The sequence below is a fragment of the Apostichopus japonicus genome, chromosome 19 (assembly GCF_037975245.1).
Source record: "Apostichopus japonicus isolate 1M-3 chromosome 19, ASM3797524v1, whole genome shotgun sequence".
Classification (NCBI taxonomy): domain Eukaryota; kingdom Metazoa; phylum Echinodermata; class Holothuroidea; order Aspidochirotida; family Stichopodidae; genus Apostichopus; species Apostichopus japonicus.
The window spans coordinates 27,788,903-27,808,995 of record NC_092579.1 but is presented as its reverse complement, the minus strand read 5'-3'; the positions used below and the strand labels follow the sequence as shown (position 1 = coordinate 27,808,995).

The 20,093-nt window shown below is 36.8% G+C and overlaps 1 protein-coding gene across 6 annotated transcripts in view; it reads left to right on the top strand.

Annotated features, from left to right (window-relative positions):
• Nucleotides 1-20,093, top strand: part of LOC139959327 (zinc finger ZZ-type and EF-hand domain-containing protein 1-like) — an 84,501-nt gene that overhangs the window by 28,147 nt on the left and 36,261 nt on the right. For 5 of the 6 annotated variants that reach the window (XM_071956807.1, XM_071956806.1, XM_071956804.1 and 2 more), the window contains 18 exons: nt 154-237; nt 1,153-1,268; nt 1,791-1,923; nt 3,958-4,120; nt 5,839-5,903; nt 6,611-6,715; nt 7,600-7,665; nt 8,024-8,189; nt 9,654-9,775; nt 10,667-10,786; nt 11,554-11,726; nt 12,761-12,926; nt 13,515-13,626; nt 14,537-14,667; nt 15,565-15,692; nt 16,606-16,742; nt 16,988-17,067; nt 17,687-17,795. In XM_071956807.1, coding sequence (XP_071812908.1) covers nt 154-237; nt 1,153-1,268; nt 1,791-1,923; nt 3,958-4,120; nt 5,839-5,903; nt 6,611-6,715; nt 7,600-7,665; nt 8,024-8,189; nt 9,654-9,775; nt 10,667-10,786; nt 11,554-11,726; nt 12,761-12,926; nt 13,515-13,626; nt 14,537-14,667; nt 15,565-15,692; nt 16,606-16,742; nt 16,988-17,067; nt 17,687-17,795 — 2,176 coding nt within the window. The remainder of the gene's footprint in view (nt 1-153; nt 238-1,152; nt 1,269-1,790; nt 1,924-3,957; nt 4,121-5,838; nt 5,904-6,610; nt 6,716-7,599; nt 7,666-8,023; nt 8,190-9,653; nt 9,776-10,666; nt 10,787-11,553; nt 11,727-12,760; nt 12,927-13,514; nt 13,627-14,536; nt 14,668-15,564; nt 15,693-16,605; nt 16,743-16,987; nt 17,068-17,686; nt 17,796-20,093) is intronic. The other variant, XM_071956805.1, reaches the window with a different exon arrangement.

Here is a 20,093-nt window from a genome sequence, read left to right as displayed (position 1 = left end):
CAGTAGAACTGCCTGTCGTACATGTTGTGCTGTTATGCCGTGCATAATAAAAAAGAGATGTAAAATGTCCATGTTTCATGGAACATTAATGAATGACGAATGTTTTCTATTTGTCTGCTCCTGAAAAATCCATTCCATTTTGTTTTATTTCAGTTACAACCGGAAGAACACAGCGTATGCTACCCTACCCTCTTAAGCTCTGTTCTCTGGTTCCTTGTAACGCTCTGTCAAAATGTGGTGAGTTTAGGGAGACACAAACCCAACCATCTTTATTGATCTATATGATAGAGCAGAGGTTCCCTAACTGGGGTGCATGAACCCCCAGGGGGTGCGTGAGTCCATTCCAGGGGGTTCGTGCATTCTTTTGTTAAGGGGGCAAGATTTTTCTTAAGGGGGGCAACCCGTGATGGTTCATGGTAGGAATTACCAAGAAATATATGTATTAATGGGCACCTCGTCTGCATAAATACTCATCCAATGGTTCAGTGGAACCATATGTGGGTATGATGAAGGCCCAAAATGTGTAATATCTGGGTCTGATTACCAAGTTCTGACCTTATATGAAGTATGAACATGAGCCCTGAGGTATGAATACTTGTGATTAGAACTCGAAAATATGTAAAAAGAAGTACTTTGAATAAATCACTGGATTTTATTTGGGGGAGGCAAGACTGTAGCACAAAGCAAATTTGGGGGGCATTGACCTACCCCCTGGCCCCCCTCTGGCTACGCCACTGGTCAAAACTACAGTACTTTTTGTTGAACTAATATCTGATACATCATATACTTTAGTAATGTACAAAAGTCAGAAAGACAGATCGTGTCTGGAAATGTTGGGGGTTTGTGGATAACTCTGACATCCACTGGGGGGTTTCGTGGGGGGATAAAGTTAGGGAAACCCTGTGATAGAGATAACTGTCATGAACATGTTTCCCCAAAACATCTAAGCAAATTCTTATTCCATGTTGGGAGATATCGAAAGATTTCATATTGCTTCATTCACAAGGCTGAAGACTTGATCAAGTCTTGGAATGACATCATCAAGCCTTGAAATGACATCATCAAGCCACACATGCTTCACTACTGTTGTACTTTGGAAGATAAATGTTCTCACAGTATAAGTTACTTATGTTTATATCATTTCTTCCACAGGAAAAGATCAATAAGAAAGAAGCTGCAGTAAACGGCAAATTTCAGTCGGTGGATTTCAACCTAGAGAACCTTCACCCCGAATCTCTTTGTGAATTCTACTTCCAGCTGCCTGACAAGTAGAGTATATTTTAGTCTTTTTTATTTTATCTTCATCTTCAAAACCCACTTTCCAAAATAGACGAAATATGAAAAATTAAGGATTGACGGTTGGGAGAGGATGAATGTGGATGGTGGGGATTTAAAGTTTGTAGCGAGGGAAGAAGATTGGTAGTTTTGAAATTGCTTCTTGTATAATCAAACTTCTCCCTTTAATAAATAAATGTACTGTAAATAAATTTGATAATGTGTTTACCAGAAACAAGACAATCTTTGTGGTATTTTTTTCTGGAAGAAACAGGCAAACTTTGTAAAAGCCTGTATAGTTATAAATGTGTGTTGTAGTCCAGGAAATTTGTCAGTGAAAACTGACAAATTTTGTCCAGTAGTTCCAGTAGCTTTTACATATAGCACTGGTATTTTTTTTATAGCATGAAGCTAAAATTGTGAAATTTGAAAGTCTGATGTTACCAGCTGATATTGTCCTGGGAGTTGTTGATATTGTAGGATTAATTCAAGTGTAATTTGTTTTGATCTCTCAGCAGCCTGAGTACCTACCTCCAGTCCAGGGAGTTGCTGTTGCATCTGTTTCACAGTAGTATACCACAGTTTACCAAGGAAATTGAACAGAGAGAGATCAACATCAAGCATGGCGTGGATAAAGTCATAACAGAGGTATAGAAAATAAGATTCAATTTCGTTTTATTTAGTTATTATTATTCTTTTTATTATGATTATTGTTGTTATTATTATGATTACTATTATTATTATTATTATTATTATCATCATCATCATCATCATCTTTATTATCATTATTATCATTATTGTTATTATTATGATTATTATGATTATTATGATTATTATTATGATTATTATTATTATTAGTATTATTATGCAATGATTTAATGGAATATTTAGTGAAGCAATGACAGGGTTACACCATTTCATTATTTAACATGATCATATGTTGCTTGGGAAGTAAGACTGCATCAGGCTTGCCGGTATGTGTGTTATGATTTAACTACTTGATGTACACGGTTTCTGTAAGAAATTGTCAGGTATTCGAATGAAACAGCCACATGGATTAATATGCTATCCAAATTACAAAGTTTGCTGTATCTTGTTGCTAAGGGGCACAGCTAGAGGTTCCATGTGTAATGTTGTTTGCCTTTTAGGAATGTTGCCATGGAGTCATAAGCGTACAGGACCATTTCAGTTTGGGGGGCAGAAACTTTTGTGCCCGAAAGTTCCCGTGACACTATCTAAGCGGAGCGCCACCATGAGTTGGCGCGTAGCGTACAAAAAAATTTTGGGCAAAAAATGCCTCTCAGATTGCCGGAAATGGCACTTCTGAGGCCTTGCAAGTTGCATCTAAACATTTTTTATTTTATAATCTCACGTTTTAGAAATTAACACTTCCCCAAAAATTTTGGTAAATTAGAAGAAGAAAAAATGGTAACATTATTTGTTAAGCTCCTATTTAGTTACCGTATTTATTATTTTAACACAGTACTCAGCTACTTCCAGAAAAACATACATTGTTCAACGACACGTAGGCGGGATAATGTCGCTGTGTCGGGTGAGACTGCAATTTGTCTCACAAAAAAGTATAAAAAAATAACAAAGAATATGATAAACCTGTACTTCTAGGCTTGTAGGCACTCCCTCCCCCCCCCCACCATCCATGAAAAAGAAAATGTTTCTTATATACACTCATGTCGTGGATGTCCAGGTATACATTTAATTTTGGGCGATAGTGAAAAAACGTGGTAGCCCAGATGAGCTGCGCTTACGGTGGTATTGCACGGAAATATTCGGGCATCATGATGCTAAATAAAGAAAATCATTAGGCCTATATTAATATTAATGTCACAAAACAAATAACACAAAACGCTCTCCACGGAATTGTCGGGCAAAAATTTGAAAAAGATTCGGGCAAGCTACTGCATATTTATATATATATATATATATATATATTTTTCTCCTCTTAGGCTGCCCGAATTTTTCAGGACTTTTGCCCGAATTTCTTGTCCTCTGGAAATTTGGGGGGGGGCAGTCTGCCCCCCCGCCTCGTACGCCTATGCTTGGAGTGCAACAAAAATGCATAATCTTTTGTTTGTAGGTTTAATATAAAGCTAAGCCTACATCCAAAGAGGATAAATTGTATTCTTTTGATTCTCATACAATGAGTTAAAGAAGAAATAGGTTTGTAGTACAATCATTAGGATGTAAAGAAAACCTTATTGGATGTGAGAGATATCGTCATGTTTCCTATGCTCCTTGAAACATGACATTGGTGACTTGAGCAAGTCCATTGACATCAACAAGTCTTGTGACATCATGAATATTAATAAGTTAATTGAATTAATTTTGTACGTCAATTCATACCTTAGTCATATGCAAATGACTTTTTCAAAAACTATTTACTTTAACCTTGATAACTTTGATTTATTCTTAAATTAATTTGCAATGAAAGTGGGCATTTCATCAAATGCTTCCGATTTGCTTCCTTTTAATACATTTCCTTGGATAATTGATTTTTTTTTTTTATAAGTGTCCAAATGACAATATATGATTATCTGTAATGTATTAAAATGCTACCTATTTTTTCATAATATTTTCATAAAGGTTTAGATGAGAATATAATAATAATGTTAAACTTTTATGTCAATTAAATTTGGAGCATTTTTCTACATTTGTATTTATAAGGGTCCAGATGGCAGCATCGAAGAGACGAAGGAAACCGAAATAAACAATGCCACTCTACTAAAGCAGATGTTTGACCATTTATGCCAGCTTCTCGAGCCCGATCTGCCCTCCAAGATGTTAGGGTCAAGGGTCAACATGGCAGCTTCCAGGGTGATTTTAGACGGTGAGAATTTACGATATATGAAATATTAATTCTCAACGCGTAGAAAAATTTTTTTTGATTTACTTATTTTATTTTCCAATACTGTTGTTTTATTTTAAATGACCTTTGTTTAAGGTTTGAACCTGACCCACACTTTTTGTTGTCACCATTAGCACAGGCTATCTTTCTTTGAAATAAAAGATGTCACTTTTAATATTTGCTAAATTATTCTGGAATGGTCTGTGTTTTTCACAAGTGATATGATGAGGTGAGCTCATCAGACCAGGCTTAATTGTGAATGTTAAATTCCACCATTTTACAGATTCCATTAGCTAGAGATGAATTCCAACGGCATCTTTTCCTTACAAAATATGTTAATGCACTTTATTAGTTCAAGAGCGTTGTGGTCAAGTGGTTAAGGCAGTGGACTTGTGATCTAAGGATTACGGGTTCGAGCCCTGGCCGATCATTGTGTTGTGTCCTTGGGCAAGACACTTTGGGACTTGCGAGGTGACTTGTAATTATAGTTGCCTGCCGGTTTGTGGCTGCACCCTATGGGAAGTCCCCCAGGGGACACGTGGCTGTGGTGCACTGTGGTGCATTGTGCACACTTTGGTGTGTAGGTGTGACAAGTTGCCAATGACCAGGGTTAAGTACAGCACAGCGAGACTTTATTGTAAGTTGCGCTACATAAGAACTGTTTATTATTATTATTATTATTTGCGATGCGCACAATGGTCTACATAATGACAACATTTTTTGTGTGTGTCTGCATATCTTATCTGCATGTGTCTGCATATCTGCAAACCTCGATGCCAAATATGCCCCCATATTACCCCAGGCACCGAGGTCAAATTCCCAATGGGTTGACTATGGTCTAAACCTCTTGTGATTCTAATAATGTTATTTACATATGCTACTGTGTACTTTGTAAAGAGGGCAATTATGTAGGTGAAACAGGATCTCGGTTCCGCTTACGTTTCAATAATCACAAAACATCTATTCGTGACACTTTTCATAGTCATTCTCTCAAATACCTAAGATGTATTTTAATTGCCTCGAACTTCAAATCCGCAACTGAACGTAAATGAAAAGAAATCAATTGAATCTACTGCCATCCGAAATGAGAAGATGTAAAAGTTATATTCTACTCGTTGCTTACTGTATTTGCTACAGAACTGTTAACATTTTCTTTTTTTTCTCATTTATCTGATATGTAATAGTACCCATGGAATGTAGACAATACACTTAAAACGTTAATGTGCTAGTATAAATAACACCAACAAAATAGTTAAAGGAAATAAAATCTTCAGCCCAGATTCGTATACCAAAAATAGGTTAGGACCATGGACGGATCGGTCACAGTTTGAAAAACAGAAGTTGATTTCATCTTGGTTGTGAAAGATGCTAGCATTTTCTGAGGTGCCAAATGGCAACCGCTTGTATCAAGGCCCCCAACGCAGTCGGTTAGATCACCGAGATGGTAGCAATTTACGCACCAGTTCACCCATGGCTAGGCCGACTTTACAAATGCATTGAAGTTTTGCTAGGTCAAGGCCTGATGGGTTGATATATAACAAAAAGTTTGAACAAATTTCTCTTAATGTTTAACACCCGTAGTGAGATTGTATATTCTACAAAATATATCCACAGTCATATCAAAACTAAACGGTGTGTTATTTATTAGCTATTAATTTGCCTCATTTTTCAAATGTTACCTTTTTTATTTTCCCTGGCAGGAGCGCCCATTTTCTTCCCTGATAAGGAATCCAGGAAGAAGCAACTCTTTAACATGATCTATGATGTAAGTCATACTCCAAGAGTTTGTTGTAATCTCTGAATCTCTTCAATTTAAAACTACATTAATTAATGAATCATATCATGACTAATTATAACAACGATTACAATCCAGCTGGATAAAGTTTTGTCACATTTCATAAGAATTCTCCGTTCTAAAAACTACTTTTACGATGCTCCTCCAACGCTTATTTATCAGTACTATTAATTTTATTAATTAATTATAAAATTGTGTAATAAATACAATAACATATATAAGTACATATATAATAATATATATAATGATAACTGATTATATCAGTTAATAATAATAATAATAATTAATATTTATTAGTTTATCCAATGCTTATATATCAGTATTACTAATTATATTAATTAATTATAAAAATTATGTAATAAATATCATAATATATATATAAGTACATATATAATAATATATGTAATGATGAAATTACATATATCAGCTAATTAATATTTATCAGTATTTCCAATGCTTGTTTACTATAAAACTTTATCTCAGTGATTTAGCTCTTAACATTCTCTTCCCCCCCCCCCCCCAATAAAAATTATTGTGATTTGTATATATTTGCCATTCATGAATTGACGTTCATTATTTCCCCTTTTTTCGTGATGCCCGCCAACCCACGTGATATGATGTGTATCTTATTTACTCTACTATTGTTTGTTTGTTTGTTTCTATGACAACGACTAAAGCCATCCGAAGATCTGTCTTCTCGTATAGTCTTTCGTAGTCTCTGTTGGTATTTTGGTTCTGTGGATTCCAGCGGTCTACTGGATCTTCCCTCCGATGTCTCTGAGGTGAGATTTTCATAAATTTTACTTGAACCGATCAGCAAAATTTTAAGGATAAAAGTGTTTTGTTCAGGGACTTATGTAAGAGCTAGATGCATTGTGGTCAAGTGGTTAAGGAAGTTGGACTTGTTATCTAAGGGTTGCAGTGTTTTGAGTTATGGCTGGATCATGATGTGTATAAATGGGAGACATGGGAGGTATCTTGTAAGCATAGCTTTGTGAATTGTGGCAACCCCTTATGCAATGTCCCCTAGAAGAGAACTGTGCCCACTTGGGTGTGTGGGTGCGATTACCAATAATTAAGGATTATAAAGTGTTGTAAATACAAGAATATTAATCTTCTATTAATCTAAGTTTCAAAATTTTTCTTTAAAATATCCATCCACTTAGCAGTATGTTCTTCATTCAAAATTAATTAAAAAAACAAACAAAAAGATAAAATGTGTAAACATTAGTGTCGTCACTGCAGATGTCTGGCTGAATTACTCAGCCCAGAATCGGTAAGAAAATATATCTGTGCTTTAAACTAGTGTTAAAGCATTGTGGTGAATCCTTAACCAAGCAATTAAATCAAAGAATGTTTGAGACAATTGCCAAAAAGGTCTACTGGAACCCCTTCAAAGTTTCAGTTCAATAATTTGAAATGAGACTTGACTAGTTACGGAACAGCAGTGTGATAGGACGTTCTCGCAGGATATAATTAAAAATGTCTCACAAAACAGAAGAGTTTCGGTTGGATTGACAACTTGGAATTAAATAATTGGGAGATTTTATAACAGAATCTACAGTAACAGGAAATTCCTGTGAGTGTTCCTCATGTCTTCCTAACTTGGAAACAGTTATTTAATATTGACTTGACTGTTACCTCTTTGTGTTATTCTATTTTATAGGTTACCGTGGACACGTCTGCTATCCTGTCCGTGTTTGACACTTTACTCTGTGTGGCCTACAAGGAGGTAAGAATATGGCAAAAAAAGATGAACATTTTGCAAAACTATTCCATATCAATAAGAATGATACCATACCTCTTATCGATTTCATTGTGCTTTCTTTTTTTTTGTCTTTGAGCTAAACATAAAACACATAAAATTTTAAAACATAAAATCTTTAAAGCTTAACATAAAATCAGTCATACTGACCTCTTTTTTGCTGAAGTTGACAGAACCCTTTGGATCACATTTGGTCCATTTCCAATGCAACTTTTAGCCGATGCTCGGGGCATGACAAAGAGGTTTGAGAGTGTTACCCGACAATCGCACAATCCTGTAGGGTGCTTCAATTGTTGATCTGTGTGTTTTGGTTTCAATTCCACAGTTTGAGGAGATCATAGAGGACAACGATCCACTTCCTCCCAAGGAGTGTAGTCACGTGGTGAACCTGCTCAACGCCCTACAGGTCAACCTACTCACCTGGTGTCAAAAACTCATCCAGACTCAGACACCCAAGGCAGAAGCAATCGCTGTCAATGTCCTCAAAAGTTGTAAGTTTGAATGTACTGTACGGGAAACTATGTGGTTTGGAATTGGTTGATGGGTAGTGTACAGGCAGGGTGTAAACAATGGTATCGGAAACATTGGTATCAGTAACAATGGTATCGGAAACAGTGGTATTGGAAACGGTGGTATCGGAAACAATGGTATTGGAGACGATGGTATTGGAAATGATTGTATCGGAAACAGTGGTATGGGAAACAGTGGTATCAGAAACAATTGTATCTGCAACAACGGTTTTGGAAATAATTGTATCGGAATCAATGGTATCGGAAACAATGATATTGGAAATAATTGTATCGGAAACAATGGTATGAGGACAGTGGTATCGGAAACAATGGTATCAGAAACAATGGTATCCGAAATAACTGTATCGGAAACAATGGTATGAGAAACAGTGGTATCGGAAACGATGGTAAAGGAATACTTTGTATAAATGCATGCAAGGGTATAGATTGGTGTTAATGTGGTGCAGATGGGTTTGGTCTTGGTTTTGGAAAGGGTGTAGACATGATGCAAGTTGGATTAGACTTGATAAAGATGGGTTTAGAATGAATTTAACAAACTGCTATAGATGGGTTATAGGTATAGTAGAGATGGGTGTAATCATGGTGCAGATGGGTGTATAATGGACTTATCCAAAGTTAAAGATGAGTGTAGATGTGGTACAGTTGCATTGTACAGACAGGTGTAAGCATGGTACAGATGGGTGTAGTTGTGATGTATCGCAGTACAGGTAGGTGAAGGCTTTGAACTGATGAAGGAACCGGGACAGACTGGTGGTGTAGATGTGGTACGCAGTGGGTGCCGTCATGATGCAAGTTGGTTGAGACTTGGTAGAGATGGGTATAGAATGGGTTTACAAATTGGTGTAGATGGGTGTAGTCATGGTAGAGATTGGTGCACTCATGACACAGATGGGTGTAGTTATGGTGCTGATGGGTGTAGATTTGATATGCATGAGTGTAGAATGGGTTTATGCAAAAGCACAGAATGATAGACACGGTACTGGTATCAAGAAATGAAAAGCTGAACCAATTCACTATATTATTGTCTATCACGTCTGAAAGGCAAATTAGTAGAACTGTGACTGGAACAGGGCTAGGGAACAGGGCTAGGGAACAGAGCTAGCGAACAGGGCTAGGGAACAGGGCTAGGGAACAGGGCTAGGGAACAGGGCTAGGGAACAGGGCTAGTGAACAGGGCTAGAGAACAGGGCTAGGGAACAGGGCTAGGGATTGAAAGAAAATGGAAGTGGCTTGAGAGGGAGGGAGATCCAATGGTCATCAGTAAATACAATCGAATCCATTTCTGTTCTTTTGTTTTTCAGATCAAGTTAACAAATCAGTCAAATTTAACACTCTAATATTGTTATTGTTTGTGGATGATATTAAACTTTCAGTTAATGCTTATATCCCCCTTATGATCCTGACGTTCCTGTATCTCATTTACAGATTGTAAATCAATGTATTCCTGGATCTGCAATGCAGTCATTCTTTGGTCTCAGCAAGGAACTAATATAGGATGCATGAAATCTCTCAAGTTCTCTTTCTTGGAGAGTACCTTCCATCAGATGGTAAGTATGAATCGACTATATGTCGTTTCATAACTTGCATATTTTTAAATTTTTTTTGCTGTTCATAACAGCTTCTTTCTTCCTATCGGTATGCGAATGTTATCAAGACCCATCTTTTTGCAAATTTGTTGGAACGGTAGTAAAAACATAATATATGAGAAATTTATCAGATGCTGAGCTTCGGTCTCGTCTGTCAACTATTAGAGACTATCATCGGTAATAACGATAATAATAATCAATACTACTAACCTCTAATAATAGTTCTGTTGTTTAACCCTCCCTGTACGCTGGTCCAGGGTACTCGATCTGCCAGTTCCACGATGACCGACCCGCACGCCGTCTTCCGAGAGTGGTGTCCGGGCTGGGCACTGAGTCGATAATATTAATCCATACAATTGAATCCGAAATGCTAGTAATTGGTGGGTTGTAGTGCTACATCCCACACATAATTGTCCGGTGGATTCCTGATGAATATCCGAATATTGCAGAGACTATGCACAGACCTGGCCTTTAATAGCCTGCTACCACTGTAGTGTAGGCGATGTTATATTGTAGTAATTTCCTACTAAAGTAATACTATGACTAAGAAACGACCTTCCTTGACCAATTCACTGAACGAAGTTACTTAAAACACTGTAGCTGTACATTGTACACGTGAACGTATAATACAAAACTGTCTCTCGTTGAACACCTGTCCTATTGTATCTTATACAATAAGTCCATGCTCGTTTGGCGAAGTTTAACAAGAAAGTTTGACAATAGAATGTTTGTCAACAAAATACGTAGACTGTTCCATTTGCGAGAGGGAATACTCTATAGGCTCGCTTGCAGTGCAGTTTATTAACTGTCACTACACCCATATCGCTCTTGTCATCTCTTCTCAATTTACAGATAACCATTCTGCATTGGATGAGTGACAGCAAGATCCCACATCTTCAGTTAGCCCACCGTCTCTTCAAGGTAGCAGAGGAACTCCACAAAGTGGTCAATCTAGAAAGTGTCAAAATAGAGGTAAAGAACGAAAAGACTGTGAGTAGCAAGCAAGGGGAAATCTTTTGTATTTAGTGTAAGGTTATGTTTCTCATGAACAGGAGAGGGACGGCATGTATTGGAGTGCGGGTTGGGGGAGGGGTGGGATAGGGGGATGGGTTTAGGGAACAGGCCCTACCAACCACCTCCACCATACCCCACACTTTATTCACCCAATTTCTTCATAAAAGGTTATTTTATGTATTAAGTTCCTGCCATTTTGCATAACACAAAGTTGCTATTGCTTTTCTTCAAAGTATGACTTTAGTTAGAACGTAAGTTGTGATATGTCAAATTTGAGTGATGATAAAGTTTCTATAACCATTCTGGTATTCAAGATTCACCTTTGAAAATGTACCGAGTCTTTGGAATATTCCTGCCAGGCAAAATTGATCAGCCTGTCGATTCCTCAGTTGCAAATTTAAAATGTTGACATCAATCCTTTTTTTTCATAAATTCTAAAAACTTAACCAAACCATGTTCTTTTAACTTCATTTAAATTACAGACCACCCTTGGATGACATTCAACTTCATTTGTCCTTGATAAATTTGTAACACATTATAAAGATGTCATTTGAGGCCATTAAATGTTGTTTGCGTCGTAAAAATATCTGCCAGTTAGTATTATTATTAATCCGTGGAATCCTTTCTGAGTTTTGTAAAAATTATTCCAAAGTAAAGTAAAAAAGAATGAGATGTCGCTTTGATTAATAGTTGACTGTGTTTGTTTGTTGCTGTTTGTTTTTTAGATGGAGTTAAGCTCCGAATTAAAAGATTCAGATGAGCTGGTCACCCTCCGTACCTGGAATGTGGAATCCTCGCACAACTACGAGAATAATCAAAACATCACTCAAATGTTTTACTGCCCGGGAGCTCAAGAATTTCACATCACGTTTGACTCCAGATGTGAAACAGAGAGGAGGTACGTCAATTTGAAAATGAAGACACAAAATAAGTTTATGATGAGCATGGAATAGAAAAGTTGCTACTTTGAAAGTTTAGGATTTGTTGTTTCTGTAATTGTTTAATGTAGATTCATGCCAAGATTATGTCTGATTTAAGATTTGTGTACCTAGGTTTCATATAGATCACTTATTAAAAAAAAAAGAAATGTCAGATATTCAGTACCTTATGAACTAGGTTTTCTGCAGACCTCTTGCATGATAGGCAGGTAAAACTAGGCTAAGTATACATTCCATAAACACCTGTGCCAGATACCAAAGTCTGTAGCTACGTTTAGAATAGATCCCATTAAAAGTGATATGTCAGATTTCTGGTCCTAATATAGTTTGCTAATATAATTTCCTGCTTGTCATGTAGGTAACTAGGTTTGGTACAAATTCCCTATATAACTATGCCTCATGCCTACATGTCTGTAACAATATTTCATTATATCTTCCTATAAACTGCATTGTTGTACATCAGGTCTGTTACTAGGTTTAGTGCAGATTCCATGTACGTATGTCGTGGCAGGTAACTAGGTTTAGTATTAAATATTCCATAGACAGCTGTTGCAGATGCCTGTCTGTATCAAAATAGGTTTACAAAAAGAAATGGGAAGGATGGATTTGGTTCATCCAGAAGATCTACCTAAAGAGATTTAAAAGTTTGTCACCCTTGGGATTGTTTTGGTATAACTGATATCAGATCACGTATCTTTAGTTTATGCAAAACTGTATACAAGTTACATTCATTTCTTTTCCTTAAAAACTGATTTGGTGTCAATCAGTGATAGAAGAAGACATTACAGGGTTGTCATTGGAGATTGATACTATCCTACCACATGATTTTATAGGAGATTTTCAAGCCTAGCTTTCTTCCATCTGTCTCATAATGTAACTGATATTTGGCTTCACAGTTATGTTTACATTTCAGAGTGATAAAATGGAGTTGGCTTATGGACATTTTGAGACATGCAATGTTTGGTAACAACTTTATTTGTCACGTCTTTAATAGGTACGATTACTTGGAGTTCACCTTGACCAGAGGAACAAAAGTTCGATATGACCAGAAAGTTGGTTCCGACAAGTGGCCGGAGACTGTTACATTCAAGAGTATTGACAGACTACAGTTCCTGTTTCACTCTGACAGTACAACAAATGCTTGGGGATATAAATTCACAGTGAGTTCATTTTCAATCATTATTAGTGATTCCAACAGTGGTGAGAGTTGTAGTTTTGTTATATCTTGCCATTGAAAGATAAGTCCTTTCTGATATGGCATCTATATAATTTACAACATCACTGCAAAAGGTAGGCTTGTGTATGCTGCAAGCTTAATACTTAATATATTGGCCATTCACAAGACTTGTGAATATGACCTTATGAAAAAAAAAACAATGTGCAAAAATTTGTAAAGAGGAGCTTACTCATTTTTTGTTTCATCCTCATATCTGATGACAGGCAATATTTTCATTCTTGCTTTGATTGATAAATTTTTTCCCCCTTCTATCAGACTTTTGAAAATGTGATTTTCAATGAGAGAGGGGATGTAAATTGCATGTTGAGAATTCTGACTTATATCTCTGAAACCCTTCAAACCTCATGTCAAACCTTGCCAAATCAACACGGATAAGATTTTCCATTTTAAGGATATGTGTGGCTTCCTTACTCTGAACTAAAGAGTATTTTTTAGGCATCCACAGTTTTTCCCACTTACTTCAGAGAGTCTGTTTTGAACCAAATTTGATGATTTTTTTCTTGATCAACAGGTGACGGCTAAAGGACAGGCAGATGTCAGCATTTGCTGGACTCAAGATATGCAGTTGAGCTTGTCTTCGCTGCTCGGAAAGTTCTGTTCTCATGCCATGCATCAAACACTTGGTAAATATTAAATGAAGGCAGGAAAACATTGTTTACAAACTTACACATTTAATCATCAAAAGCTGGTGTTGGTAAATTCATAAAGTTTGAAAGCATTTTGTCTCAATCCTAGTAGGATCACCATCATATTTGTGTTTCTCTGTTGCTGAAGGAAGCTTTAAACCCTCTTCCCTTTCACCCTTTCCCCCTACCTTTTTCCCCCTTCCCATCACCCCCAGCATTCTCCCCTCTCCTTCACTCTTGTCCATCAAGGAGACCTATGGAATCTTGACAGATTTTATGAGAATTGCACTTTTAGCACAGTTTGAGATTAGCTGTATATTTGTTTTCATTTTGTTGCTAGCATTGAGTTGATCTGTTGACTTCAGAATGCTCTACTAAATAAAAGAAATAGACAATTTTGAATGAGAGGGAAACAAAAGATTTAATGGTATTACAGATATAAAACTACTAACAGCCATTTTGGATTATCATAAAGAAATATGCAATATATTTATCTGGTTTACTTATTTTCATTCAGTCAACAATGAGAAACTCGCAAACAAAAATTATAATACAAATTATACTTTTGAAAGCCTGTGTTCAGATTGGATTTATTTGCCAAATGGTGAAATTAAACAAAATGAAATGTGAAAATGTTAACAAAGAATTTTTAGTTATTTTTTAAATCTACATTTTAAGCATCATTTGATTTTGTAATAGAAATCCAGCTGTTTTTTATCAAACTCGGCTTAAAATCTGATTTCAATATTGACGTTTTAGCAGTTTTAGCAATTTTTTTGGGGGGTTCTTCACAAGTCTGTTGATATGAGTGTCTTGCCTTTCATCAAGTTAAATGAATGGTTTCATTATCAGTTTACATTCGGTTGTCGTGAGAAATTTTCTTTTGAATCAAATCCTTTTTTCATAGAAGAGGATGTGGAAGAAGGTCAAGAGAATCAAGAAACTGGCCTCGTGGTTGGAGGAGGAGGAGAAATTATGAAACAAATCGAGGAGTGGTCATCTCTATTTCGTGGAGGGCTCCGGAATGCACAGGAGGAGGTAAAAGGAATACCTTAAATCATGAACTGTGAAATGACACATAATAATTTGGATAATGTAGACTATCCTATCGCTATATGTGTATGTTCAAAAGCTAGCCTAACCACTTCTCTAGGACTGACTGCTTTGGTTTTGAGAGCATAGTTACAGTGAAGGAAACTAGCATGCATATTAAAATTTCTGTGCTTAAAGTTCATTATGATACATTATATATTACACACAAAATGTTGTCATCAGTCCAGATTGCATTTTGTGCCACTTGTAAGTATTGAGAGATAGGTCACTAAACTGCCGAGGATCTTTCAACTAAAAGTGACTGGACTACATAGTCTAACACACAGGTCATTCTGTCAGATGCAGCATAACAAATTAGTCTCGGTGAGATAGAGGTCATACAAGAATGTTCTGTTGTTCATATGAAGATTTAAAGAACATGTTTGGGTTAAGTAATTAGAAATGATAAACAATGAATAAAGTATTTCATATCAAGACTAGAATGTTTTACTTAAGTTGCCCAATAAGACTAAAACTTGCTTTGTGAGGTCAAATTGTGGTAAAAAAATAGACACGACCATTAAATTTGACACAGAAAGATAACGACAGTTGAGAATTATGTATAAAACCTGCTTTATTTCCACAAAAATCCTTTGGTTTTTTTTCAATGCCCATATATTTCCACTTCATTTTTTGTTACAATAATCTCAGTATTAAGATATTCAGATCTGATTAAGAATGATATATTTACCCGGATGTTTTTGATATTTGAAGTTGAAACCAGAATCCCACACATAACCAATTACTAGTTGAAGTATTGGAGTCTCTTCCCCCTAATACCACATTACAAACAGACAAACAGAGAGACAGACAGACAATGTGTCTGGTACTTTTGACTTTCAGACCCAGACCTTTGAATTAACGGCCAGAGATCAGAAAAAGAACCACGGGGATGAAGCTCTCCTAGGGCTGCTAAAACAGCTATCTGGAGAGAAGGAAGAGACAGAACAGGCAAAATTACTATGGCAACGGTAAATTTAAGGATAACTTTGAGGTTCTTTTTTATTAAAGGAGCATGTAGATGTTTTTGAAATCATTTTCAGGTGGCAGAATTTTTTGAAATTTGTCGTAAATTATCTGCATCATAATCGCCATGGTGACATCGTAGACCACTGTCTCTGGTCCATGTGTTGGGGGGTTTTGATTGGTTAATCTTGAAAGAATAAGTTTAAACAGTCATAATTAATGTTAAGAACAAGATGTTGTAGGTGGAAGCAGTTAACTCACAGACTGTATTTAGAGCCTGAATGGTAACAGTTAAAATTTACATTTTTTGAATGTTTCATCACATGGGCTCACAAGCCTAAGTAACATAGTGTAGCTGTTACCATTGTAATCAAATCACTTAGAAACGATAACAGTTGATCTGTTTTCACCTAGCTATCTGTCATTGCCTATTTTAGTATTTTGAGACAGATATTTCTTGTTATTATGATCTGGGAAAGAGCAATATTACTTAAAATGCATGAAAATATCACTTACTATTTATTTTTATAATAATTGAAGTTTATCAAGATTTAGTTTAGCACACGCAGGAAGAGAGTCTTCAAATAGACAATACTATGGCAAGCCGTTTGACGGTTATTCATCATCTGTATTAACTCAGAAGAGGTCTCCCAGGTTGTGTGTATTCTATGGCTGGATATCTATAGAGTATCCACACCTCACTGAAAACTGACAGCAAAGTCAAGGACACAACATATTTTGCAGAAAACTTGTTCACAAACTCTAAAACTATCAAAAGCATTTCAAAACCTTTCCATACTACTGCTCAAACAGCAAAAGTCTGTTGGAATCTGATTTAGCGCCTCTTGGGACTTAATGTACGTTTAAGTGCTTACAGCAATTCTTGTAAACTGGATACTGCTGTTTATTTCTCGGCAGGTGCGACGAGATGTCTTCAGAGGCGAGACAGCTCGGTGCAGGAGTCGGTGGCGAAGAAATCGAGAAGGCTGTCAAAGCAGTGTTTGCTGCCACCATTTGGCATACTTCTTCTCTATCGGCCCACGTACAGCAATATGGTAAATTTGAAACCATATTTACTGAAGTTTGGTCTGTATCCTCTTCCCCCTTTCCCTTCCTTTTTGCCCTTCCTCTGCCAATCCCCTGTCCTCATCTCCCATGTTCCCGTCCCCTGTTCCGTCCCCATTCGTAAAATATTGAGTGCCAGTCAGTAAAATCATGAAGTATTATAATTTTATAAACTGTTCCTCCTGTCTTTTCTTCGTTTTCCAACTTTTGCTTTCCTTTTTTTTTCTCTTTAAAGCACATAAAGGTGGAGAAGTAGCTATAAATGATGAACTGGTAGCAGCCTTTGAATCTGCAGAGAGGGCTCGGGTGTACTTGGTAAGATGTCTTGATGATTCAGCTGGTTGCATCTCGTTGTTAATCTGCTAAACGTTAATACATTTCATCCGTTCTCTATTCACTCAATCTGCTGCACTCTTACCAAAAAAAAGAAGAAAAAAGGCTGTATTAAGTAGTATCTTTCTATCATTGCTTGCATCAGGGGGCTCTGGGGCACATGCCCCCCCCCCCCCACTTTTCTCTAAAATTGCAAATGTGCCCTACTGGCAAATAAAATCTGCCCCTTTTGATGAAGAACTGTCTTTTGGATATCTTAAGCCTTTGTTCATCTTAATATTTTATGTTAATTATTTATTTTTAGTCTGTACATGCTATTTTTAAAATGGCATCCCAAATCTTTTTGTAGCACAGTTAATAATAAACAATCTCAATAAATAGTATTGATAGCATAATAACACATCATATATATTTAAGTGATATGGCCGGTGTGTATCGGTTTATAGCATAACGAGTGGTGGTTGTGGAATGAGAAAGTGCCCCTCTGATGTTGTGCCCCCCAATTTAGGAAGCTTCCTACCCCCTGCTTGTATGTTATATATATATTTCTTGAAAGGTCTATACTTATCTTCCTTTTCTTTGATTGTTTTTGTTTGTGTAGGTCAATCTCCATCAGATGCAGATTAAGCTACAGGAGGCAATGGAGAACCAGTCAGGAGAGAATCCTCGTCCTCCAGAGGTTGTCGGGAAAATAACCCAACATTGGTGCGGTGAGTCCCCCTTTCCCCCCCCCCCCCCTAGTCATCCACTACCTCCAATCCGCCCATTTTATATCCTTAAACCTCCCTTAGGGAAGGCTCGCAAATTTAACCGGCGATGATCGAAGGCCCAGCCAGCAGCACACCACTGCTCATTATGCAGCCTGCATATCGCTCACGCTTGAGTGCACACACCCACGGTAACTCCGTGAAAGTAATGAGCATTGAGCTCCCAACACAGAAGCGCTGCCATTGTTTGTAAACAAAAGCGGTACTTGCCTTTTCCTGGTCTGTGGTTTTTACGTAACAATGGCACTCTGACCACAGTAGAAGGAGATTTATTTCAAGAACGAGTTGAAATCTTCATGAACTTTTTTCGTATCAAGTGTTTCAAAATACTTTCAGACTTCTTTTCCTGTACAAAGTATTTTCATTCACTAACACTGATCCATCTCTCTTTTCTCTACTCGAACAGTAAGTTGGTACACCTTTCAAATTTTACGAAAGATCGAGCAAAATACTTTCGAAAAATTCACGCGAAACTGGCATAACGTGCTAAATGCAACAAATGTCATGTAAACAAGGCTCTAGTACACCCATTTATGAATAAACCATACGACCACATCTGCTGTTAAGCGGGGGGAAAAGAAAGTATTTTCTAGAATTTCCACACAAAAAAAGAAAAAATAATTATCCTACCATAGTTAAGAGAATAGTACATAGCCTAACCACTTCGTCGGTTACGGATCTCACGTAACAACAAAAACACAACTAATTGTATTTTGCGAAGTTGACGTTTTCTACAAGGACATGGAAACAATATTGAGCATAGAGAAATTACCAATTGTGTACAAACAGTAAGTTGGTACACCTTTCAAATTTTACGAAAGATCGAGCAAAATACTTTCGAAAAAATCACGCGAAACTGGCATATCGTGCTAAATGCAACAAATGTCATGTAAACAAGGCTCTAGTACACCCATTTATGAATAAACCATACGACCACATCTGCTGTTAAGCGGGGGAAAAAGAAAGTATTTTCTAGAATTTCCACACAAAAAAGGAAAAATAATTATCCTACCATAGTTAAGAGTATAGTACATAGCCTAACCACTTCGTCGGTTACGGATCTCACGTAACAACAAAAACACAACTTATTGTATTTTGCGAAGTTGACGTTTTCTACAAGGACATGGAAAAAATATTGAGCATTAAGTGAATCAGGCCAAGTGGCCTAAAACATGGGATTGCAAGGTTTACTTTGATAAAGATGGCCATACTGTAGCTATTGGGGCCTTGATATCGTGCTATGTATGTATGGTATAGACTGTGCCTCGTGTATCATGGGGAACAGATTGTTTTGTTCATGCGGATGAGTCGGTTAGCTTGAGGTGTGTTTTATATACATCCATGGTTTTACTTTGTTACGGGGATATAAATTTCCTTGCACGTCTAAGATAATATTTCGCATAACTTTACCGATCCTTTACATGACTGACCTAATTAATTCTAGAGTGGAGTCAAAATAGTTTACTCCATGAAAAGTTTTTTGGAAACGTGCCAAAAATGTTATCAAACAGGTGTTAGACAGTTTTGCCTGGCTCTGATGAAATACTACTATCTCAAGTAACGTTGGCAAGTTGCCAAGAAATAAATGTCACGCAATGTGATACAAAAAGTCATATTACCCATTCATGAAGGCTTCAAACGAAAGTTTTCAAACATTGGTTCAGTGTATAGTACAATTACAACTAGTCATACCGTTGTAGTCTAAACCGAATTTATGCTTTATGCTAAACGATCTGAACAAACGTAATTTCTCAAACTAAATTAAAATGATATCATTCGTGACTTCGCTACAACTAAAGCCAATTAAGTCTACTATGAATATGAATTATTCGGTTTCTTTATTAGCCATTCCATTTCGTAAAGCGCCATGCAATAACAATTTTTCTTGCACAAGTCGCGAACTATTCAGGTTTTTTACAACCCGAAAGCAGCTGCGCAACGTGAAAGTAAGATCACGCACATGTCTTAGCCTACTGTCTGACTGCAAGACTCACGTGGAGGTGATTCTGCATATAGATACGTACGAGAGTTTTAATGGTTAGGCTATATATTTACTGTCGTTTCAATAAACTGTTTATAGTACGAACGAAAGAAAAGTCCCCACAGGTTTGAGAGATTGTCTAGAGCATTGATGATGTAGGTTTTTGTGTATTAAGGGATTCAAGACCAAACGGAGTGTCTCCGTTAGTTCAATTGCAAAACACGAAATAAAAAATAGCGATGAAAGCGCCACGTGAAATT